This window comes from Thalassophryne amazonica, chromosome 8 (genome assembly GCF_902500255.1).
Source record: "Thalassophryne amazonica chromosome 8, fThaAma1.1, whole genome shotgun sequence".
Taxonomy (NCBI): domain Eukaryota; kingdom Metazoa; phylum Chordata; class Actinopteri; order Batrachoidiformes; family Batrachoididae; genus Thalassophryne; species Thalassophryne amazonica.
In genome coordinates this window covers 86,700,483-86,727,277 of record NC_047110.1, presented here as the reverse complement: position 1 = coordinate 86,727,277, position 26,795 = coordinate 86,700,483, and the positions used below count along the sequence as shown (strand labels likewise).

The window sequence follows — 26,795 nt, the reverse complement described above, 5'->3', positions numbered from 1 at the left end:
ATGTTTCCTGAAAAATCTATGTGTGTTTTTTGAGTTTTTCAGAAAGACCAACTCACTGACATACGTGTATGACACACAGATTTGGGTGGTAGAGAATTATGGTATAGATGTTGTGATTTACTGCTGCATAAATACATTTATTTGAAATTGAATCCACAAAGATGAATAACAATGGGTTCCTGATAATCAAAGTGTTGACCCTTTGCCATCAGTGCTGAATGAGTGGTCAGAAGTGTTGACCAGTTCAGGTCAGATTCCTGTGTTTTTTTTATGTCCCATGTTCACACTGGCTCTCAAAGGCAGTGGACGCATGCCATGCAGCAGTCCTCCGCCTATTTATAACTGAGACGGACGTAACTGGGTGCAATCTGGATAGCGTGTAATTTAGCCCCTCCCCCTGGATGTTCCGTCGATGTCATATTCCTGACCTCTGACCCTGGAGCCTGACTGCCTCGAACCCAGTGGTAAACTTGAATTTTTTTTTTCTGTTTATTTTGTTTTTGTTTTTTGTTTTTACAGGGGTGGGGGGTTTCATTTTTCAAAGAATGCAAGCATGCAAAGAAAAACATTTATAGTGCATATACCTGCACACACAAACTTTCATTTTCAGTTAGTGATTAATGTGCTTGCAGCATTAATGTGATCAATGTTCCTGCAGCTGTTTCCAGTGTGTCCGCTCCTGCCAGAGTTATGTGATGGATCAGGGGGTCTGACACACATAAACCAGGACAGGGGCAACTGATCTGCGGAGTATGTCAGCCGACGCTCTTGGCGCACTTCACCGCACAAGACTTTAACCTCTAAACATAACATTATTGAAACCCAGCCACATAACGCTGTTGTTTCCCAACATGTGGCACTGAAAGAAAAATGCTGATTTGATTGCATTTTATGAAAGGAGCCAGATGAGTATTTATGGCACCCACTATTTTGTGTGTTAGATTTTAATTCAAATTACTTCTTATGTTAGATATTAGTTACAGCTTCAAGATGAAAGCTTCATTGTGTGAAGCTTGATTTATTTATTTTTGGTCATAATATAAAAGCCCAGTGGTTGGACACTTTTTGCAGGTACTCTTCATCTATTTAAATATACATGTTGCACCATCAGAACCTCAGTGTGTCAAACTGACACTCAGCTGTACACTGTGTTGACAGCCTAAGCAGCACCTTCACACGCTAGCCTTGAAACGATCATTAAACAGTGTTGCTGCCCTCAAATGAACACAGCAGAAGCTGCACAGTGACATTAAACCAGGCAGTTTGTAGGAGTGCGGCAAATAACTGAAACAATACTTCAGATGGTGATAAAAGCACCATATCCAGCACAAATTCTCCTTAGACATTGCTCTTTTGAAAAAAAACAATGGGCCACTTGAATTTTCAGTAGGCGGCCACATAGGGGTCAATTGAAGAATTACACAGGGGTTAAAATATAAAAATGCTCCAGTTATACTGAAAACTATACCACATTATTAGTCTGATCATAAAGATTCCAAAAAGGTATAGTTTGGATTATCTATGACTAAATGTTATGGACTTATGGGTAAAAACCTTAAGAATGTTGCAAAAGGACCCCTGTACAAACTGAAACTGAACTTTGTCACCATTCTTGTTGTTTTTACCCCATAACTTTATAGAATTCATAGATAGTGGTAGCCCCCTCATGAAGGCCACTGTATTGCACAGCCATGTTGATACAGTAACCCAAAAGGGACATACATACTCCTTTTGAAGTTTGAAGTATGGCCAGAAGACTGAGGGGGGGGCAGGTAGAATATTTAGTGGTCACTCTACAGGCTAACAAGCTTGTGAACCACTGTTTTTGTGAAATGGAGGATCATATAGTGCCAAATCACAACAGAGTTGCCTCAAAGTGCTTCACACAGGTAAAGTCTAACCTTACCAACCCCCAGAGCAACAGTGGTAAGGAAAAGCTCCCTCTGAGGAAGAAACCTCAAGCAGATCAGACTCAAAGGGCTGACCCTCTGCTTGGGCCATGCTACAAACATAAATTACAGAACAATTCACAGACGAATATACAAGAAATGCTATTGGCGTACAGGACAGGAGGATCGCCAACACAAATACAACTCCCATGTCTGGATGGAGCTGCACCTTAAACAGAGAAAAAACAGAATCAGGCATCAGAAAGACAAAAAATACTGTATAATTTGCCAGCATTAAATAACAAGAAAAACACAAGAAATACTAAGGTGATCGCCGGCTACTAGCCCTAAACTTCACTAAAAGACCCTGAATTTAGGTAAAGTTGAGGCCGCAGCCCACTCCAATTACTAATAAATGAATTAAAAGAGTAAAAACCGTAAAACAAAACTGTACCATTATGCTAGCCATATGAAAGGGAAAATAAGTGCGTCTTAAGTCTGGACTTGAAAATCTCCACAGAATCTGACTGTTTTATTGACGCAGGGAGATCATTCCACAGAACAGTGGCACGATAAGAGAAAGCTCTGTGACCCACAGACTTCTTATTCACCTTAGGGACACAAAGTAGTCCTGCACCCTGAGAACGTAAAGCCCCGGCCGGTACGTAAGGTTTAATTAGGTCAGCTAGGTAGGGAGGTGCCAGTCCATGAATAATTTTATAGGTTAGTAGCAGAACCTTAAAATTTGATCTCACTGGGACAGGAAGCCAGTAGTCCAATCTAGAAGAGATAAATGCATGGATCAGGGTCTCAGCATCAACCATAGACAGGATGGGATGAATCTTCACTATATTTCGCAGGTGGAAGAAAGCAGTCCTAGTAATATTTCTAATGTGGAGGCCAAAGGACAATGAAGGGTCAAAAATTACCCCAAGGTTCCTCACTGTCAGTGTCATGTATGACACACGAGCCGAGGCTGAGTGTTAACTGGTCAAATTGATGCCAATGTCTCACTGGACCAAGAACCATCAGTTCAGTGTTATCAGAGTTTAAAAGTAGGAAGTTTGTAGACATCCAACTTCTCACTGCTGCAAGGCAATCTTCTAAGGATTTTATGTGAACGAGATTACCAGAGATTACCCCGGGACCCGACTCCGGATAAAGCGGAAGAAAATGGATGGATGGATGGATGGAGATTACCAGCAGTTATTGGCATATATAACTGAGTATCATCTGCATAGCAGTGAACGGTAATCCCAAAACGCCGCAATATGTGCCCAAAGGGTGCTATATATAGGGAGAAAAGCAGGGGGCCTAAGACAGACCCCTGTGGAACCCCAAATTTCATGTCACTAAGGTTAGAGGTAGTGTTACTCTACAAAACACAGTGAGAACGACTGGTCAAGTATGACGTCAGCCATGCAAGGGCACTCCCAGTTATCCCAAAATGATTTTCCAGCCTATCAAGTAGAATATGATGATCCACTGTATCAAATGCAGCACTGAGATCTAACAGCAACAGAACTGTAGTGGTGTCCGAATCCATTGTAAGCAGAAGATCATTCATCACTTTAGTGAGAGCCGTCTCTGTGGAATGATATTTTCTAAAAGCAGACTGCAGTGGCTCAAAGAGATTATTCTCAGTAAGATAGTCTACGAGCTGCCGTGACACCACTTTTTCCAAAATTTTATAGAAAAATAATAGATTTGATATCGGCCGATAGTTTTTCAATACACTAGGGTCAAGATTAGGTTTCTTAAGTAATGGTTTAATCACTGCAGATTTGAAACATTTAGGAACAGATCCAGAAGTTAAGGAAAGATTAATAATTTCCAGCACAGTCGGCCCAAGAGTGGGCCACAGGTCCTTAAACAGTTTTGTTGGTATAGGATCAAATCAGCAGGTTGTGCTTTTTGTTGACATTACAAGTTTTGTCAGCATGCCTAGTGAGATACTATCAAATTCTGTAAATCTAGGTAATACCTCAGTAGTGGCACTCACCTCAATAGCAGGGTGTAGTGGCTGGGTTAAGGCATGCCGGGATATGTTTAACCTGATGTCTTCTATTTTCTTCCCAAAGTAATCCAGGAAATCTTGTGCTGTAAAAGGATAGCGAACTACAGGTGGTTGTCCATGCATAAGTGTTGCCACCGTGTCGAACAAGAACTTTGAGTTATGATTGTTTTTGTTGATCAAATCAGAGTAGTAGGTCCGCTTTGTAGCCAATAATGCATGCTTATAGTCTAAGATAGCATCACGCCACGCAAGGTGAAATACTTCTAATTTTGAACATGCCATTTCCGTTCTAGACCTCTTGCTTTATTGTTGAGGTCACGCAGATAATCACTGAATCAAGGTGACTGTGATTTGGGGGAGCACGGTTTTAACACAGGTGGTGCAATCATGTCGAGTGTAGTTTTGAGCACTGAGTTTAAACTATCCACAAGTCTGTCTACTGACTGGGTTTTTGTCAAATGTGAAGCTAAGACATCAGGCAGTCTAGCTTCGAGTTCAGTCTTAGTTGAGGAGTTGATGCATCACCGTAATGATATATAAGGTTGTTGTTCCACTAAACACAGCAGCGAAACTGTAAACTTAATAAGTGAGTGATCAGACACCACTGATGTAAGAGGCATGATGTCAATATTTGTGACAGCAATGCCACATGCGAGAACCAGATCCAGGGTATTTCCACTAATGTGCATCGAATCCCGAATGCATTGCCAAAATCCTAATGCATCCACAGTTTCCATAAACGATTTGCAGAGGGGATCAGAAGGCTTATTTATATGAATGTTAAAGTCACCAATGATATATGAATGTTAAAGTCACCAATGATCAGAATGTTATCTACACTAGTTGACAAGTTAGAGATGAATGCACCAAATTCATCCAAGAATTCAGAATATGGGCCAGGAGGCCTATATACAGTGACAAAGTAATACGACTGATTTTTATTCTTATGACCTTGGCAATGTGTAATATCCTGAGCAGAGCTGAGAATCAGATGCTCAAACGAGTTATATTTGTATCCCCCAACAGCTAATAAGCTAAACCTAGATTTATAAATAAGAGCAACACCCCCGCCTTGCTTCGCATCACGAGGGACATGACTAAATGTATATGCTGGTGGGTAGGCCTCATTTAAGGGGAGGACAGCTGTAGGTTTAAGCCAGGTTTCACATAGCCCAATCATATCTAAGTGATGATCAATAATTAGATCACTGATCAACAATGATTTTGAGGACAGTGATCTTATGTTAATGAGACCCAGTCTAAGGACCTCAGTGGAGTTGACAGTTGAACTGTTTGGGTTTAGGGGTGGTTCCAGATTAGCATATATAAGATGCCTAGAAGTAGGTTTAGGTTTGAGACATTCCACGCGCGTTGTAGGTAGCAGACACGAAATCTTTGCTATTGCTGGAACAACCACTGGGCCATCCTCAATTTCAACATCATCCAATATAGTAATGAGTATTAAGTTTGGAAAGCATATCCCTCTATGATTTTTATGGACCAAGAGAAGGATTGTGAATCTCTATCGTCAAAGAAGCAATGTGACGGGAAACAAAAATGCGACCAGTGATGGCATACTGCACCCTGCAACTTCACCAATAGATGACATGAAATCCCACATACTGTTGCTTTAATTTTGAATTATATTTATTTATCAGTTGTAGTGTCGTGTTTTTATTTCCCCCAATGCTGTACATTTCAGAGGTATTTCACCAGTTTCAATATTTTTAAAGACACAGTTTTGTTGCAGACAGAATAAGGAAGAGCCCAATTAAGAGATAATTATGCTTTTATTTAAAACAGCTCTATACTTTACAGATGTTTTTACTCTAATAAAATTGGGATGATTTGCAGGTATGTTAACGGCAGCAGTCATGAAGTATTACAATATGTGCATTCCTTTACTACTTAATATTAATAAAATAGCTGAAGTAGAAAACCTGGGTTGACCTAAAATGTGTCTGGTATGGCTTTGGGTGTTCTTAAATTCATTGTTTGTTTCTGAGTTTATCATGACTTACTTTGAATGAATTTGCTTGCCTTAAACTTCAGATCCTGCCATGGGGCAGCATCTGATTTTTTAAGGGCGCTGTACTGGACCGCCATGATGAAGAAGGCGAGGCTCTCAGTTTACCAGTCAATTTTATCCTCAGCTGTGGTCATGAACTTTGGTTAATAGCCAAAAGAATAGGGTTGCAGATACAAGTGGTGGAAATGAAATTCCTCCCGTTGGTTATCAGGGCTTGTGAGAAGCTCAACTATCCAAGAGGGACTCTGATTAGAGCTGCAGCTTTTTCCCATCAAAAAGAGCCAGGTGAGGTAGTTTGGGCATCTGGAGAGGATGCAACGGGTCATGCCTGGGATAAGATACAGGACTTGGCCGAGGATGGGGAAGTGTGGGAAGAGCTGCTTAGTCTGTTGTCACTGCAAGTGGAACTCAGATAAGTGGCACAAAATTAATGACTCATGAATGCTCATGTTTGCGTTTTCACTGCAGGGCTGCCAGTATGATTTTTTAAAGATACAGTTATTATTTTAAAAGTATAACATATAATAACTTTAGCAACATATTTTCTGAGATATTTACATTAAAAAATTCTTTATATATTTAATGATATGTTAAGCTTCAGATTTGGGGGATTATTAGATTTCTGTTTCTCTGTGGATATGTCATGTTGTGTAGTCTAGCATGATTTGTGCCAAAGTTTTTAATCATTCCTCAAATGGCCCCGATGACTCATGAAAGTTTTTGGTGAATCTGATGCATTATATTAAATAAATATGCGCAAAACGCGACTCCACGTGTTACAATAGTCATTCATGTCAACTGAGCTCTCATTCACAGTGTAAGGCGTGGCAAACGTCCGCACTGTGCCATGCCCAAGTGGTGACCGTGACCTTTAACCAAACTCACCAGATGACAGGTCTCCACTTAGGCTGCCTTTACGCACGGAGAGCGCACGGACTTTGCGGGAGCTATGCGCGGGGTCACTTCCTTCCAGGCTGTCCGTGGCCTCCTCCTCGCACCGGCGGCCAGCTCCAAGACTCCGCCAAACCCTCGTGATCCCCCATTTCCCTCTCTCTACCTTTCCTCTGAAGAAACAACCCGGCGTTACGTCAGAAAGTGCAGGGCAAGCAACTCAGCGTCTTAGGAGCTATTCGCAGGCAGTGCTGCCAAAGCCCGGCTCGGAGCTGCTGCACGCGCGCACGGCACTCAATGCAATTTGCAAAACCAACTTTTTTTAAAGCGGCAGCGGGACGTGGTAAGTCTGTTATTCAGCTCATACAATTTGGTTTCCACGTTTCGCCGCTTTCTTCACGTGACCGGTCTCTGCTGGCTGTGGCACAATTGCGCATAAAGCGCCAGCGGTGTAAACGTGGTGGTAAAAGATACAGAGCGGGCTGGTTTTTACCTTCCCTAACAACAACAACAAAAATAAAACAACCATGACATGATGCAGCTGCAGAGATTTTTAACCCTCAGAGATTTCTGAAACAATTTTTTCCTCTTTGATTCTTTGCTGATCTCAAAAACAACATGCCCCACGCTCGAAATAGGAACCCAAGCCCCATCCCAGAGGTAACATGGGACACGGGGTTGAAGGAGATGAACGAGACCTGGAAAGGAGCAATAGCCTGTCTCGGAGTGGCCGTGTTCTTTGTCATGACCATCGGGATCATATACTGGCAAGTGGTGGACCAGCCCAACAAGAACTGGATCCTCAGGGGGGCTTTCAGCGGACTGATCTGGGAGAGAAGAACCCACTCGCTGGTCATACAGACCCTGACTGATGACAAGACCTACGTGGAAATAGACGTCGGGAATGTGGGGAATCCTGACACGGAGGTTCCCTTTGTGAGGAACCTGTGCTGGCTGAACAAAACGGAGTTCTGCTATACGTGGGACTCGGTGGCCGAGGTGAAGATCTCTCTGGAGGTCGATGAGGAGACGGAGACGGAGTGCTACAGCATGACATGGACGCCGGTGCACTGCCATGTGGAGCTAAAGGTACAATTTCTCTCATCTAAGATTTACTATGACATATTTACGCACAAGACGACGTGTGGAAATTTGCCACTTTTGGAAGTGATTCCTAAAGATGTTTGTGCAATCAGCATTTATCTGCATCTGTAGTTTAAAAAACTGGCATTTTTACGCAAATGGTTGAGCAATTCATATTTAAATTTCAGGTTATTTTGAAAGGCTTCATGTTACTGAATCTTGTGTTATTAATTTTCACAGCTTTTCATTGGATTTTTTTTAAATGCGCACGGCTGTGCGCACTGCTTCTGCATCTTGCTTCTTATTTTTTTTGTATACACTCGGAGTACTACAACATTTTTAAAAACTAATGTCGTATTTATTTGTTGTTTTCCACAACCCTGCCCCTTCTGTGATCCGTTAACTGTTTTCGGGCTTTTTTTTTCGCGCGCCGTGCGTAAAAACGCACGGAGGCAAGACAAACCACTTGTCACTCAATCCTTATGATGCTTTCTGAGACACCAGGTGCGTGTCAGCTTTCATATAACTTAATGTGAAATATAACAAACTGATCAAATGCACATACTGAGATTTCAAATAATTTTTTTTTTAATTCACAGTAAATTTTGCTGAGTAAAATATACCCTGCTGGGATAACATTTGGTCTTAGTCTAAATAGAGTAAAATACACTCTATTGTCAAATCAAAGTGTTTCTACTCCATTACGAGTTGATTTTACACTGTGATAGAGTTGATTTAGCACTGTGATGCAGTATATTTAATTCTACTTGGACTGGGACCAAATTTTTACTCTGCAAAATTTGTGGTCAATCAGGCTTGTTTTGAGCGACCTCCTGGTGTGTGTGTGTGTGTGTGTGTGTGTGTGTGTGTGTGTGTGTGTGTGTGTGTGTGTGTGTGTGTGTGTGTGTGTGTGTGTGTGTGTGTGTGTGCGTGCGTGCGTGCGTGTGTGTGTGTGTGTGTGTGTGTGTATTCCTGCAGGAGCATTAAAAACATTTTCTGTCTTCTGCGCTGTCAAGCAGTTCATGTCTAAATCAACTTCCTTCTCTCAATTTCTGTAAATTTTCTTTTTAATCTCCACTCTTTCACTCAGTGATCCCCAGCATTTATTTACTTGTAGCCACTAGATAGATTCCAGGTTTAAACCCTTCCTGAAATATGCCATACGTACATCTGGTAGAAACTAGAGCTTTTGAAAAGTTGAAACATTGAATTGAATTGTAAAATGCTTGATGTAATTAAATTTCAAAATGTTTGAAACAATAAATTAAGCGATTGTTTCACATTAGAATTGATTGTTGAAAATACTATATGAAACAACTGTTTCAGAAAATGACTTTTGAAACTATAAAAATTTAACCAGATGCTTCATAATTTAATCACTGTTTCAAACAACTCAAAACACTTAATTAACCAATTGTTTTCCAAAAAGATTCAGCTTTGAAACACAGTGAACACCAGATTCAAGCAACAGGTCCAGATATAATTAATTTTCAAATGCATGGAACATTAATTTAACAAAATGAGCTATAGAAAATGATTTTTTTTTTCTGAGTGCTTTTTGAAAAGAAAATCAATCAAACAAACAAACAAACAAAAAGTCTTGAAGAAAACCACTTATCATTGTTTTGAGAAATTTGAAAATAGTTCATTGTTTTAAAGTGATTTAACACTAAATTAACTATATAGTTGTTGGGCCAGTATGTCTCATGGCAGATTTACTATGTTGCTAACTTCATATTTCCTTATACGATTAATAATAATAACTTCATATCTCCTCTGGAAAGCCATGATGCATACTGTCCTTTTGCTTACCACACTATACAGACAAAACACAGTTTTACTTTTACACATACGAGGTCTGTCAATAAAGTAACGGTCCTTTTTATTTTTTTTCAAAAACTATATGGATTTCATTCATATGTTTTTACGTCAGACATGCTTGAACCCTTGTGCGCATGCGTGAGTTTTTCCACGCCTGTCGGTTACGTCATTCGCCTGTGAGCACGTCTTGGGAAGGAGTGGTCCCGCCCCCTCATCGGATTTTCATTGTCTGGAAATGGCGTAATGAAAAGGACTTTTTTCCCATCAGAATTTTTTCAGAAGCTGTTACAAACTGGCACCTGGAAACCATTCGAAAAATTTATCTGGCTTTTGGTGAAAATTTTACGGGCTTCACAGAGAATAAGGACTGTTACTACAGCTTTAAGGACCCCTTTTCTCTGATACTTCCAGTAAGTATCAGAGAAATTGTGGAGAGCTGGACATGTCCAAACTTGTCCTCTGACACACCGAAACGGAGGTGTTCCGTTGTCTCGCTTCCAAAGCGAATCGGTCTTTACGCGCGAAGCGTCCGCGCAGCTTTCCATGACAAAATCTCTTGTTAAAAGTGAAATCTGCCGGAAAATGGCTGATGTCCAGCTCTTGTGATAACCAGAGAAAGAGCACACGATGGTCTCGTATCCACAGAGCCATCCGTTTAGAAATGGTCCGGTGGCTTGTGCCACGTCATCGCTGCTCGGAGCGCGGCGCGCCGAGCATCATTAAAGGGGTCCTTAAAGCTGTAGTAACAGTCCTTATTCTCTGTGAAGCCCGTAAAATTTTCACCGAAAGCCAGATAAATTTTTCGAATGGTTTCCGGTTGCCAGTCTCTAACAGCTTCTAAAAAAATTCTGATGGGAAAAAAGTCCTTTTCATTCCGCCATTTCCAGACAATGAAAATCTGACGAGGGGGCGGGACCACTCCTTCCCAAGGCGTGCTCGCAAGCGAATGACGTAACCGACAGGTGTGGAAAAACTCACGCATGCACACGAGGGTTCAAGCATGTCTGACGTAAAAACATATTAATGAAATCCATATAGTTTTTGAAAAAAATAAAAGGACCGTTACTTTATTGACAGACCTCGTACTGTTTCAGATAATACAACGCGTAGAGTCACCGCATATAAATGTCATTGACGTTTGTTTCCTATCAGTTTTTGAAAAATCCGGAAAATCACCCCAACATATTTCATAAATGAGTCACAATTTCAAACTGCTGGAAATACTTATGGACCCCTTGCTAGTAGGATTCACTGTTTCAAAATATCTAAACACTAATTTAACCTCATTAATTTCAGAAAATATTTTTTCTTTTAAATAAATGTACTCATGACCAGAGCATGTGCTAAGGTGGCAGAAGAACAAAAACAGTAAAATCAAAAATAGTTTTCTGCACACTTAGATGCATGCACATGGGGAATGTTGCCCTGATGAAGGGCTTGTAACTTAAAACTTGTCCTTTTATTGATTAAAGATATTTGCATGGATCTTGGTGTGCAGAAAACTCTTTTTTTCATTTTAAATAACTGCCTAAAAATGAACCAACTGCTTCAGAAAAGTTTCCTGAAGTAACCTTTAATCTGAGCTATTAAAGCATAACTCAGTATTTTGAAAAAATGTAAACACTTAATGAAGCAAATACTTCAGAAATGGTTCATTGATTCAAAATGTTCAAAACACCAAATGAACCATTTGCTCCATAAAAGGCTTCACTATTTTTGAAATACTGTAAACCCTAAGTAACTCAGAAATATTTAACTGTTTCAAAATGCTCAAAGGACAAAATGAACTACCTGTTTCATAAAAGGATTCACTATTTTGAAACACTGTAAACCTTAAATTAATCAACTATTTCTGAAATATTTCACTGTTTCAAATGCTCAAAATGCTAAATGACTGACTTGCTTAATAGAAAGATTCACTGTTTTGAAACATTGCAAATATTAAAGTAACCAAAATCTTCAGATATATTTCAATGTTTCAAAATGCTCAAAACATTAAATTAACCAATTGCTTCAGAAAATGATTCTGACTGAAACCATTATTACACTGACCTTTTAGGCAACCACATTTCAATGTTTCAGCTGTTCTGAAACAGGAAGAAGTGGTGGCCCAGAGTTTAAAGACCTGACATTGTTCAGTTCTTTCATCAACTGGAGATCGGGGTGGTTAACCACTCGGCCCATCTTCTGTGCCATCACTGATGTCCCCTTGAGCAAGGCATTCCCAGTGCTCCAGTGCGGCTACTTATTGTCCAACAGATTTTCCAGATGTGAAGTTGTAAATGTGTGAACTCTGGAAAGAGTTTGGTCTCATCACAATTTCCCTGACTAAATGAAGTTGAAGCAGGAGTGTGGGGTTTGGGTCATGAAAGTAATTAATGAAGCAATAGTTTCAGAGATTCAGAGAAGAAGACACTGTTTCAAAACATCCAAAACACTAAATGAAACATTAACATTAACATTAACATTAACTGTTTTGAAACACGAAATGAACAAGTGCTTCCGAAAGTGATTCATTGGTTCAAGACATTGATGATAGTGACTTCTACTGGACAGTCAGTCCACCACAGAAAAACTTTATTTTCTGTTTTTATTTTTCCATTTTTTTTTCATGTGTCTCATTCATATGTTCACGGCCCTTTTTCCTTAATGTGTGAATTTTCATACTCACCCTGTCAGGACTGTTTCTCCATGGCCAATGTGTCGTGGTACGGCGGTGCCAGTGTCCGGGGTCAGAGCTGGCCAATCAATAATCAGAACGTCACCATGCAACCCTTCATTGTCAGTGATCTGAAGGACAATCCCTCTGGTTTTGGGCTACGTCCTGGTGAGCGCTACTTCCTGGGGTCTTCGGGTAAGAAAATACATGTTTTTTGTTTTCATGGCCAATGCCATGCACGTGGGTGTACTGTTATCAGTCCCATGTGTTTACCTGTGTGTCAACAAAATAACTTAGTTTTCATCGGATTCAGTCTAAGTTTGGTGGAATGATTAAGGGTCACCCAAGGACAAAGTGATTTGATTTGTAGACAAATCAATTAAAAGTCAAGGTCAAATTTGGAGACTGATACTAATAGCCTATTAGGGATATTCAGAATTGATATTCCAAGAAATTGGTGAAAGATACACCTATCATTTGCTACCGCAAAAAGTAAACAGTGGATAAACATTTCGCGGGAAGTTTTTTTTTTTCATCTTTATTTTCAAAGAGAAAATAATCATGTGAGATGTGAGTGATCTCCGTGGTGATGAGTGCCAGGGAACAGTGCTATAATGTAGCACAGGCCCACAATGGACATTTTTGCTCAACTCTTTCAGTAGCTTGGACAGCAGCGCAGCCCAAGGCTCATGCTTACCGGTAAATGACGGTCACGATTCTGCATTCAAATCAGACAGGGGATGTTTCTTCTTCGATAGGTAGGCAAAGAGTGATGGAAAAGCAAATGATGCCTACACACACACACACACACCATACATACATACATACATACATATATATATATATATATATATATATATATATATATATATATATATATATATATATATATATATATATATATATATATATATATATATATACACGCAGATATCAGTGTCACCAAAAAAATGCATGCTCAAAGAACGCCATTGGTTGCCGAAGTGTGGCACAGACAACACACAGAGAAAGCACAAAGGCTCAGTTAAAGTGCAAGACTCCACGGTTGCCAGTGGTTGTACAGAGGATGCTTGGTAAACGCATACGTGCATACGTAAACAATGCACAAGGGATGTTGGAGCACTTACACAGAAAGGTGGTTTTACATACCTTGCTTGTCCTGAGAATTTTTTTGGATGCACAAGGGACTGTCAAAGGACACCGTCCTGTGTAAGGGATCCTTTACCAAAACAAATCAATCAGCCTTTGGTTCCCTTAAACAGTCAAGCCCAGAGGAGAAGGTCACAGTGACAGTGTTGGATTTCCCTGTCTATTACAAACTATGGCTAAAGTTGGCCATGCCCAGGAACGCCCATCAAGCAACAAATGCTAACTGTTTCTTGTCACCCTCATTTACAGATAATCTGACCATAGGGCTATATGAAGCTGCAAAACACCTTTCTTTTGGTCACATGACTTTTGGCCTTGGGTGACTTTGACAGGTCTAATTCAAGGTCATGTCCGGTGAACTTAAACCAGTTTGGAGCCTATATGGATTAAACATGGTGAAAAAGGTTATGTGTTAGTCAGAGAAACTGGATGAATTTTGGACAGAATTGATCAAATGTCAAGGCCACGCAGAACTACTGGTATGTATCATGATATTACTGAACTATAAAGAATTAATATTCAAGGTGAGGGCATTGCACTCTCTCATCGGCCCTTGCTGGATTTTTTGTTGTTGTTTGTTTGTTTGGTTTGGAGAAGTTAGGATCAGTGGAGATCAGGTTTTTATCAAAGGTCAGCACAGAGAGTTACAGCTCTTCCTGACACCCCGTGTCACAAGAATGGCATTTTTGAATCTTTTATTTTTCCACTGTTGCCACTGGTGCAGGGTTTGCACAACAGCATGGGAAATCTGAACCCACACCAGCGGGTATATGATGCGTGGTGCGAATCCCCGGTCATGAGGGAAGCCCTGCAGCGGCTGCTGTTGTATTTCCGTGACCCCCCACCCCCACTCAACCCCCATGTGTTTGTTTGTGAGTGAGCAAACACAAATGGTCAGAACCATCATCTCCAAAAACATCAGAGTTGGATCTGACAGCTGACCCACAAATAGAGTGTAACACAACACGGTCTGTGGCATCCCGCTTTATTAATTGAGAGATTAGACTACAAAGAGATGCAAACCAACATTTTGGCATCTTAAATTAACTGTGGGGCAAAAAAAAAAAAAACCTGGGGTAATTGTCTTTTGTTTCTAATAAAAGGGCAGCTTGGATGATAGCCCTGCTGACTCTTATAACTCACCGGGTTATTTTGGGGGTGTTAGATTTTATCCTGGGGTGCAGAAAGGAGGCAGAGACCACGGGCGGATGTGAATGGCTAATGTGGCTGATGAGGAACGCTTGGTGTGCACTCCCTGTGCACACACGTGTTTGTGAGTCCAAGCGCGTGTTGCTTTAACCTCGAGAACTTTGGGCTCTCAAGATGACTTTGTCTGGCGTTTACTAAATTAGCTGCTTCCCAAACCAACCTGCCTGTTGAAGGCTTTTATTCTCCTTCTGCCTGTGTCCCTCTGTTTATTATGTTATGGTAGCAACAATATTTTTATATCTTCATATTTTGGGGACTTGCTTCATATTTGAGGAGAGAAATTAGGTAACGAGTCATTTTTAGAAGTTAAAGCTACAATGTGTAGGGTTTAGCATCACCTAGTGGTGAGGTTGCAGATTGCATTATCACATCACCTGTGTTGATTTTGTTTCCCTTCATGTTTTCACTTGTTTAGCAATGGAGATTCATGCCCCACTCCCTTGTGATAAGCAATATGCATGATCTTTGTTTTTGCAACTAGCAACCAATAGACAGCATACGGGGGGGGGGGGCTACTGATTAATCTGTTCCAGCTACACTGAAAAATGCAAAGGTTGAGGTAAATATGTCCCTATTGGGGTACTGTATCAACATGGCAGTGGAATATAGTGGCCCCCATGAGGGGTGCCGCTCGCCATGTAGATATGAAGGGCTCCTTCCAAGCTGTATTACATTTCTGCTAATAAACATCCCTAAATCACACACTGCAGCTTTAACACTTGGGTTTTGTGTAGAGTTGAGCTTTAGGAATCGGCCGCTGGCCAGTAGATCCCCTGGGAAAGTGGTGTTGATATTATAAAGCAATTTCCAGTCAATATGTTTGTCATAACTTTACTATTTGTGTGTTTGAACGTGCTCATTGCTTGTTGTTGTTGTTGTTACTGCTGTTGTTGTGTGTCCTTCGGCTGCTCCTGAGTGTGCACGGTCACCACAGCAGATCGAGTACAGATCCACATTAGGATTTGGCACAAGTTTTACACCCGGTGTCCTTCCTGATGCAACTCTAGTTCTATATGGAGAAACACACATAGTGTGGTCTTCCCAAACTGTCTCCCAGCCATGTACCAATTAAGACAGAGCCTGCTTCACTTCTGAAATCTGATGGGATCAAGTGTGCACAAAGCAGGATGGCTGTGCCTTGAATGGGCCCACTGCATTTTATATAAAATACCTGGTTAAAAAAAAAAAATCACTACAGAGCTCTTACTTAATGTTTGTTCTGTAGACAATGTTAATTTTGACTCAATTTGGGATTTTTGCAAGTTTCACACATAAAATTGATGCTGTTGAGCAAAGCAAAGGATGACAGCATTATCAAACAAGCAGAGTCATTCAGTTCTGTGCAAGCTATCACTATGCAACAGTGCATGTATGCTAATTTGGTGGAAAAGTTGCGGTTTGGCGCCATTCCCTTTACTCTGAGTTCCTTTGTTCTTTCCTTTAGTATTCAAACAAAAACAGTGTACAAAGTTTACTGAATTGCAATTTGCCTTGCTAACATTTCCATACTCCTGATCGAGCTCCTAATATTAACTTTGAAAATGTGAATCCACAAATGGAGAGAAACACAAATGAGAACTCTTTCAATGATTTTGTGTGCAGGAAAACAAAGGGAAAATCCAGTGTGTTCCTGTTTTGCTTTGAAGGCGGGGGTCAGATCATATTGAGATTAACAGTCTGAACGCTGCCAAGACATCTCAGGCACAAACTGCACACGACCCCATAAACAGCACACTGATGCCCAGCAATGACAAAGACATCTACAGAAGCATTAAAAGTATATTTACTGCAATAACTTACTTACCTGTGGTGGATGGTTATATAACAACAATAATAGTATATATTATTATTATTAATATTATTATTATGTGCATCTTCATCTTCAGAAAAAACGCGATGTGCGTATAACGTTGTTATTAGCTGTGTCATATATATATATATGGCACGCTGGCTACAGCCTATTTGATTATTTACAACATGGTTACTCTGCCAGGTTATATACACACACACATATGTGTAGTTGTAGCAGCATGAAATCTTTGTAACTGTTATAAAGTTATAACTATTATGTAATAGTAGTGAATTAATCAGATATAGCAATTACAATATCCCCCCCCCCCCCACCCACCGAAAAAAAAAAAAAACACCACTAAACTTATGTGCAGACGCAGGTTGAGGAGCGGACCAACGTCTGACCGAACCCAGCGCTAAATAACCAGAAAGCGGTTCCACAAACAAAACAATTTTATTTCCCCCTCTAGTGCAATAATTAGTGCACAACATAAATATGTGGTTTGTCTGGTGGAGTGAAGGACGGCGCGCTCTCCAGCGCCCAAAAGGTTCAAAGCCTCGGCGCTTCTGGAGTCAGATTCACCGCCAAACACCCCCCAGGTGGACACGACAAACTGACTCTGTGAAGGATGGAAAAGGTGAGGTAAGTCAACAGAGCTACAGCAAATATCTTTCAGAGGCACACACTATCAGCAACACATTCAGGTCTGAATTTAAGCTTTATGTAAATGAGCAGCTTCTCACAACAGGTGGAGGATCATCAATCCGTACGCCATGGCAGTGAGAAGCAAACTGCACAATTCTCATCAATGTTCAAATATACTGCGTAACAAAATACCAAATTACTATTTACGATCATTCAGACAGTAATCACCTCTGATGTGTGCTGACAGCATGTGTCCCTCACCCGTCCTCCTTCACAGGCACGGTGTGTCAAACCCTGGCGCGGTCCTCAGCATCTCACAAGGTCGAGTTCCCGGCAATTTTGCTTGAACCACTCATGGCTTAAATGCAGAACGCCATCTCATTACCTGCTTCAGCTGAAAGTCTTTAAGTTTACACGTGAGCATCATCCACAGGTGTGCTGCGAGTCAGTAGGCCTGCACGTGAACATCCTCCACAGGTGCAGGTAATAATGCTGATGAGGGTGAAGGACTCTTCTGCCAGCACCGTCTCCACAGACAAAAACCAGTTTGCATACCACCTGGAGAGCAAAGAAAAGAAAACAACACAAAAACATCCAGCCAAACCCCCCCAACACACAACAAAACTATTGTAAAAAGTAAGTCCCTTCGGCTGCTCCCTTGTTTGCACTCGGGATCGCTACAGCAAATCCAAGGTGGATCTGCATGTTGAATTGGCACAGGTTTTTTACGCCGGATGCCCTTCCTGACGCAATTACATGGAGAAATGTGGCAGGGGTGGGATTTGAACCTGGAACCTTCTGCACTGAAACCAAGCGCATTATCCACTTGGCCACCACCCCCTCCCACCAAACTATTGTGACTTGTACTTACTTACTTTGTCTGCATTGATAATATGTTGCATGTTTGAAACTCACAGATCTATTTGAATGTAGCACAAATAATGAGCAAAGACAGCATGCAGACCAACGGTCCATTTTTATTGTGCTCCAGTCTTTCTCATAACTGTAAAAGTGGTTATTGTGTGGGATATTGTACTTTCATATGAAATAGAACCCACTGTGGATTTTCCACTCCATTACCAAACTGTACATTATGATTAACATTCCTCCACTAAACCCTAAACCTCCACAGTGAGGTGTGTGTGTGTGTGTGTGTGTGTGTGTGTGTGTGTGTGTGTGTGTGTGTGTGTGTGTGTGTGTGTGTGTGTGTGTGTGTGTGTGTGTGTGTGTGTGTGTGCGCACGCTGTTCTGCTCCAGCTGTGAAAATGCTGGTTTCTGTGTGACACACTTGACAGGACTTTAACAGAAGTGTAGCCCAAAGATGCACAATAATGTAAATCCTTTGTAAACAAAACCCTAAACAGACATATTTCTGTGATATGTGGAATGGGCGTGTGTGCGTGTGCACGTGTGTGTGCGCTCATGAGGGTTGTCGTCACTGACTCCAGTTAGTCCAAGGAGCCCATTATAAATGTGGTGTGGAATATTGTGACTGATATATCGATGCTAAGAGGACTCCTGGGGACTGTTAACAGAGAGAGACTGAAAACAGTGAAACAGACGTTATACAGTGTCAACGTCAGAAATCCTGTTAAACAGAATCAAAATGGACGAAATAGTAAAGCGGTTAAACACCACACAGATAAGTAGCCGGCTGCACAGAAGAGTGACATTTGAGAGCATTGCCATCTGGAAGAACTCATCATATCCCCACCTGTCTTTATCCATACAAACTAAGACTGGATTAGATATCACATCCTGTGTTAAAAAAATAAGATGGATTCTCAGCCATGGAGCCTCAGTGGTGTATCGCTACATTTACACGAGCCAAAGTCTTGAAGGAACAGTTTACATTTTAAAGCCTTGGATCATGCATAGGACTTAGAAGGACATCCACTTGCAACTAAGTATGGCAGCTAAATGGATTGGAGATCATGGATTTAGGTATCTCCCAGCTGCAGGGCCAATAGGCACCACTGAGTGGCAGCCTGCTGTCACTGTGGTGATGCACAGCTTCCACAGAAAGTACAGTATTTTAAAGGTGTGATGGTCTAGTCACTAGAATCAAGCCCAACACTTTATTCACTAGTAACGGTTAAGGTGGTGGGCTTGGTTCCCCGTTAAACTGGAAAATCACTACTGTTCTTTGTGCAAGGACCTTGATCCCTAAAGTGTGTTACACTATGATGCATTGAGGAAACGTATAAGTAACTTATAGTATATGAAACTTTGGATATCCATTTGTGTTCGTTCTTGTTCTGTACCAGTCCTTTTGTCATTCGTTAAATGTGCTCCTTGCCAGTTGATGTCCAGCAAGTCCATTGGATAGTTTTGTACATGCTCAAAACTTTGAGCAGACAACAGACTTAGAGCTTGCCCGGTGCTTGCACATTTGTTTACCATTTTGTCCTGTACTTGTTTGTTACTTCTACAATACTCATGCATTTATATCCTGTGGTTGTCTGATGCTTCAGACTGGGCTTCTGATTGGCCAAAGCTCTGGCACGAGGTGTGAATTCAGCACCAGGGGAGTGAGGACAGATGCAGAAGCAGCAACATGCAGTACGACTGTTCATTTAGCAAAGGTCAGACTGAAGAAAAAGCACGGCAGATTCTCTTGGCGAGACGGAGCCGCAGAGAAAGAAGGTTGTTTACTGTCCTTGCCATTGCAGCTGTGCCGAACACTGCTGCAGTGGAGAGGGTGCTGTCATTACATGAATGTAGTGTGGTAGCATGATGTAATGAGACCTGAGCTAGCCAGATTCTAGTCACATATGATAATAATAATAATAATAATAATAATAATAATAATAATAATAATAATAATAATAATAATAATAATAATAATAATAATCATTTATTAGCCACCCATGTATAACAGAAATTCACTCATATAAAAATAACCAAACTCGTAACAGAAAAGTCAAAAACGAAAAGAAACATAAGAAAATAAACCAAATACATGGTGCCTAAAGGTGTAGGTAGAAGCAATGCTTATCCACGCCTACCCTCCTGTATAAAATCAATCAAACAGGCATATATGCCTGTTGATAGACATTTATATCCAACACAATTTGAACACAGCAGCACATAGTTACAGATAAAAGAAGTCAAATATTTCTCCAGACAACTCACAAAAAAAACAAAAAAACGAAGGTTCCAGTTCAACAGCATCTACATATAACACAACTCAACCAAATTAATCTAATACATATCTAAAAAATACCATTTGTTTGTATAAAACAAATGGTTGCTTGCCTCTACTGGTGGTTGGCTCTCACTGCGGTATTGTATCACTTCCTGTTCCGGAGCACAGCGGTGTTTTGCTGTATCTGTTAGCTGTTTAATCTGCGCAGTTAGATTGATCTAGTTATCTAGATTACGATTTGTTTCCCAGTGTAATCTTTACGTGCCTTAACTAAAGCACTCCTTCTGCTGAATCACCTCTAAATTATTTACACATTATTCACTTTGCGTGTTTTTAGGAATCCGCTAGCTTAGCATAGCTACTAGCTCTTAGCCGATTTAGCATGGCGGCTTCTCCTGTCTCTCCTGCACTTTTCTGCTCTGGGTGTGAAATGTTTAGTTATTCCTCGGCCTCCTTTAGCAGTAACGGTACTTGTAATAAGTGTAGCTTATTCGTAGCTTTGGAGGCCAGGCTGGGCGAATTGGAGACTCGGCTCCGCACCGTGGAAAATACTACAGCTAGCCAGGCCCCTGTAGTCGGTGCGGACCAAGGTAGCTTAGCCGCCGTTAGTTACCCCCTGGCAGATCCCGAGCAGCCGGGAAAGCAGGCCGACTGGGTGACTGTGAGGAGGAAGCGTAGTTCTAAACAGAAGCCCCGTGTACACCGCCAACCCGTTCACATCTCTAACCGTTTTTCCCCACTCGACGACACACCCGCCGAGGATCAAACTCTGGTTATTGGCGACTCTGTTTTGAGAAATGTGAAGTTAGCGACACCAGCAACCATAGTCAATTGTCTTCCGGGGGCCAGAGCAGGCGACATTGAAGGAAATTTGAAACTGCTGGCTAAGGCTAAGCGTAAATTTGGTAAGATTGTAATTCACGTCGGCAGTAATGACACCCGGTTACGCCAATCGGAGGTCACTAAAATTAACATTAAATCGGTGTGTAACTTTGCAAAAACAGTGTCGGACTCTGTAGTTTTCTCTGGGCCCCTCCCCAATCAGACCGGGAGTGACATGTTTAGCCGCATGTTCTCCTTGAATTGCTGGCTGTCTGAGTGGTGTCCAAAAAATGAGGTGGGCTTCATAGATAATTGGCAAAGCTTCTGGGGAAAACCTGGTCTTGTTAGGAGAGACGGCATCCATCCCACTTTGGATGGAGCAGCTCTCATTTCTAGAAATCTGGCCAATTTTCTTAAATCCTCCAAACCGTGACTATCCAGGGTTGGGACCAGGAAGCAGAGTTGTAGTGTTACACACCTCTCTGCAGCTTCTCTCCCCCTGCCATCCCCTCATTACCCCATCCCCGTAGAGACGGTGCCTGCTCCCAGACTACCAATAACCAGCAAAAATCTATTTAAGCATAAAAATTCAAAAAGAAAAAATAATATAGCACCTTCAACTGCACCACAGACTAAAACAGTTAAATGTGGTCTGTTAAACATTAGGTCTCTCTCTTCTAAGTCCCTGTTGGTAAATGATATAATAATTGATCAACATATTGATTTATTCTGCCTTACAGAAACCTGGTTACAGCAGGATGAATATGTTAGTTTAAATGAGTCAACACCCCCGAGTCACACTAACTGTCAGAATGCTCATAGCACGGGCCGGGGCGGAGGATTAGCAGCAATCTTCCATTCCAGCTTATTAATTAATCAAAAACCCAGACAGAGCTTTAATTCATTTGAAAGCTTGACTCTTAGTCTTGTCCATCCAAATTGGAAGTCCCAAAAACCAGTTTTATTTGTTATTATCTATCGTCCACCTGGTTGTTACTGTGAGTTTCTCTGTGAATTTTCAGACCTTTTGTCTGACTTAGTGCTTAGCTCAGATAAGATAATTATAGTGGGCGATTTTAACATCCACACAGATGCTGAGAATGACAGCCTCAACACTGCATTTAATCTATTATTAGACTCTATTGGCTTTGCTCAAAAAGTAAATGAGTCCACCCACCACTTTAATCATATCTTAGATCTTGTTCTGACTTATGGTATGGAAATAGAAGACTTAACAGTATTCCCTGAAAACTCCCTTCTGTCTGATCATTTCTTAATAACATTTACATTTACTCTGATGGACTACCCAGCAGTGGGGAATAAGTTTCATTACACTAGAAGTCTTTCAGAAAGCACTGTAACTAGGTTTAAGGATATGATTCCTTCTTTATGTTCTCTAATGCCATATACCAACACAGTGCAGAGTAGCTACCTAAACTCTGTAAGTGAGATAGAGTATCTCGTCAATAGTTTTACATCCTCATTGAAGACAACTTTGGATGCTGTAACTCCTCTGAAAAAGAGAGCTTTAAATCAGAAGTGCCTGACTCCGTGGTATAACTCACAAACTCGTAGCTTAAAGCAGATAACCCGTAAGTTGGAGAGGAAATGGCGTCTCACTAATTTAGAAGATCTTCACTTAGCCTGGAAAAAGAGTCTGTTGCTCTATAAAAAAGCCCTCCGTAAAGCTAGGACATCTTTCTACTCATCACTAATTGAAGAAAATAAGAACAACCCCAAGTTTCTTTTCAGCACTGTAGCCAGGCTGACAAAGAGTCAGAGCTCTATTGAGCTGAGTATTCCATTAACTTTAACTAGTAATGACTTCATGACTTTCTTTGCTAATAAAATTTTAACTATTAGAGAAAAAATTACTCATAACCATCCCAGACATATCGTTCTCTTTGGCTGCTTTCAGTGATGCCGGTATTTGATTAGACTCTTTCTCTCCGATTGTTCTGTCTGAGTTATTTTCATTAGTTACTTCCTCCAAACCATCAAAATGTCTATTAGACCCGATTCCTACCAGGCTGCTCAAGGAAGCCCTACCATTAATTAATGCTTTGATCTTAAATATGATCAATCTATCTTTATTAGTTGGCTATGTACCACAGGCTTTTAAGGTGGCAGTAATTAAACCATTACTTAAAAAGCCATCACTTGACCCAGCTATCTTAGCTAATTATAGGCCAATCTCCAACCTTCCTTTTCTCTCAAAAATTCTTGAAAGGGTAGTTGTAAAACAGCTAACTGATCATCTGCAGAGGAATGGTCTATTTGAAGAGTTTCAGTCAGGTTTTAGAATTCATCATAGTACAGAAACAGCATTAGTGAAGGTTACAAATGATCTTCTTATGGCCTCGGACAGTGGACTCATCTCTGTGCTTGTTCTGTTAGACCTCAGTGCTGCTTTTGATACTGTTGACCATAAAGTTTTATTACAGAGATTAGAGCATGCCATAGGTATTAAAGGCACTGCGTTGCGGTGGTTTGAATCATATTTGTCTAATAGATTACAATTTGTTCATGTAAATGGGGAATCTTCTTCACAGACTAAAGTTAATTATGGAGTTCCACAAGGTTCTGTGCTAGGACCAATTTTATTCACTTTATACATGCTTCCCTTAGGCAGTATTATTAGACGGTATTGCTTAAATTTTCATTGTTACGCAGATGATACCCAGCTTTATCTATCCATGAAGCCAGAGGACACACACCAATTAGCTAAACTGCAGGATTGTCTTACAGACATAAAGACATGGATGACCTCTAATTTCCTGCTTTTAAACTCAGATAAAACTGAAGTTATTGTACTTGGCCCCACAAATCTTAGAAACATGGTGTCTAACCAGATCCTTACTCTGGATGGCATTACCCTGAGCTCTAGTAATACTGTGAGAAATCTTGGAGTCATTTTTGATCAGGATATGTCATTCAAAGCGCATATTAAACAAATATGTAGGACTGCTTTTTTGCATTTACGCAATATCTCTAAAATCAGAAAGGTCTTGTCTCAGAGTGATGCTGAAAAACTAATTCATGCATTTATTTCCTCTAGGCTGGACTATTGTAATTCATTATTATCAGGTTGTCCTAAAAGTTCCCTAAAAAGCCTTCAGTTAATTCAAAATGCTGCAGCTAGAGTACTGACGGGGACTAGAAGGAGAGAGCATATCTCACCCATATTGGCCTCTCTTCATTGGCTTCCTGTTAATTCTAGAATAGAATTTAAAATTCTTCTTCTTACTTATAAGGTTTTGAATAATCAGGTCCCATCTTATCTTAGGGACCTCGTAGTACCATATCACCCCAATAGAGCGCTTCGCTCTCAGACTGCAGGCTTACTTGTAGTTCCTAGGGTTTGTAAGAGTAGAATGGGAGGCAGAGCCTTCAGCTTTCAGGCTCCTCTCCTGTGGAACCAGCTCCCAATTCAGATCAGGGAGACAGACACCCTCTCTACTTTTAAGATTAGGCTTAAAACTTTCCTTTTTGCTAAAGCTTATAGTTAGGGCTGGATCAGGTGACCCTGAACCATCCCTTAGTTATGCTGCTATAGACGTAGACTGCTGGGGGGTTCCCATGATGCATTGTTTCTTTCTCTTTTTTCTCTGTATGCACCACTCTGCATTTAATCATTAGTGATCGATCTCTGCTCCCCTCCACAGCATGTCTTTTTCCTGGTTCTCTCCCTCAGCCCCAACCAGTCCCAGCAGAAGACTGCCCCTCCCTGAGCCTGGTTCTGCTGGAGGTTTCTTCCTGTTAAAAGGGAGTTTTTCCTTCCCACTGTAGCCAAGTGCTTGCTCACAGGGGGTCGTTTTGACCGTTGGGGTTTTTCATAATTATTGTATGGCCTTACCTTACAATATAAAGTGCCTTGGGGCAACTGTTTGTTGTGATTTGGCGCTATATAAAAAAATTGATTGATTGATTGATTGATAAAAGTTTGAACTGGTTAATATCTGGACATTGCTTAAGTTCCTCCAGTAAATTATTCCATTTTTGGGGCCACAAATGGAGACACAGAAGCACCTCCTAGTCGTCCTAGCGCCCGCAATTTTAAAATAAAACGTACCCCTTAAATTATACATTCCTTCTCTCAGCATAAAATATTATTGAATTCTGAGAGGTAATTGTTTATTTCTATGTTCAGACCTCAGCAATTCCCACTCAAACCTGGCTCCCCCCAGAGGCTCAGTGGCACCTATTGGCCCCGCAGCTGGGAGATGCCTAAGACCATTACCTCTAGGTCTCTGCGGTGGATCCTGGGGTACTTCTGAAATTACTTTGTGTCAAATGAATGGTTACTTAGGGAGACTCAGATGAGGAATATCTGTTGCATAGGGAATATCACCTACGTCATTTTGGCCATTTGGCACTTTTCTCCGTGCATGATGCAGCATGCAGGTGCCTCAGTGTTGAGGACCTCAGTGGCTGGAGAAGGCCCAGGCACCCATGTTTCACCTTGCTATGACAGACAGATGGTTACTTATAACTGGTGGGACTGGATTAGTTGTCGGCCTGGAGCAGTTCCATGGTATGGTGGATGTGGTGATGTGCAGCACCAATGCATTCTCTCAGACTTGACTAAATACCACCTGTGTAAATAGAAAGTGGAGTTGAACACACCCCAAAAGCACTTGCATTATGTGTTGTAGAGTTTGCGCCATATCATCACTGTCCTTATTTGTTTTCTTAGCAGGTTGCCATAATAAATGAAATTATTCTTATGCTAACGTTGATGTTATCCTGCTCTCTTGCACGTAAATGTTATTTATTCAGTATGTGTTCAGCTGTGTGAGCCTTCAGCGAGCGTCTAAGATTAAATCAGACATTGGTTCAGCAGGAAGCAACGGAGTTGACAGTGACACAAGACCACCTCGTACATGCACATACAAGTACACACATAATGTACGCAGCTAACAAACTAGTGGAACAGTCCTCCCCAGAACATGTTCTGTGCTCTTTGATAAATTGTACAAGCCTGTAGGACTTGATTTGAAGAATGAACAACAACTTTCCAAACAGCACTGAACACTGATCTGGTTGATGATGGTGAACAATTCCAGAATCCTTACATGTTCAGAAGCTTTGAGATATAATGACTGAGCTTGAACATATTGTGCTTTTAATTTGATCTCTCAATTAAATCACATCCAAAATAAACAGACATATAAAAAGTATTATATAAAAAGTATATAATAGTACATAAATAATAATATAAAATGGTTTCACCAAAGCAAAAGGACATAGACATCATTGGGGAAGTGGATTTTGGTTTTAACCCCTCTTTAAATATTCTACATGCAGCAAAGACAGAAACCAGACTTTTTTCTTCTTGTGTATATATATATATGTGTGTGTGTGTGTGTGTGTGTGTGTGTGTGTGTGTGTGTGTGTGTGTGTGTGTGTGTGTGTGTGTGTGTGTGTGTGTGTGTGTGTGTGTGTGTGTGTGTGTGTATAAATTCTTTCAGAAAATTACTCACTGTTTTGAAATTCTACAGACAATTAAGGGAAACAGTCATTTCAGAAAATTTACAGTTTTCAAACACTGAAAATATTAAATGAAACAATTACTTCAGAAAATGGTTCACTATACTGAAAAGTCAGAACATAGAATGAACCATTTGCTTAATAAAATGAT

The 26,795-nt window shown here is 40.8% G+C and overlaps 1 protein-coding gene across 1 annotated transcript in view; it reads left to right on the top strand.

Moving 5' to 3' along the window:
- Positions 1 to 6,806: 6,806 nt before the first annotated feature.
- si:ch211-236l14.4 (SITS-binding protein) overlaps positions 6,807 to 26,795 on the top strand; it is a 73,451-nt gene continuing 53,462 nt past the window's right edge. Inside the window, exons 1-2 of the mRNA XM_034176883.1 lie at positions 6,807 to 7,915; positions 12,410 to 12,584. Coding sequence (XP_034032774.1) covers positions 7,445 to 7,915; positions 12,410 to 12,584 — 646 coding nt within the window. The 5' untranslated portion in view covers positions 6,807 to 7,444. The remainder of the gene's footprint in view (positions 7,916 to 12,409; positions 12,585 to 26,795) is intronic.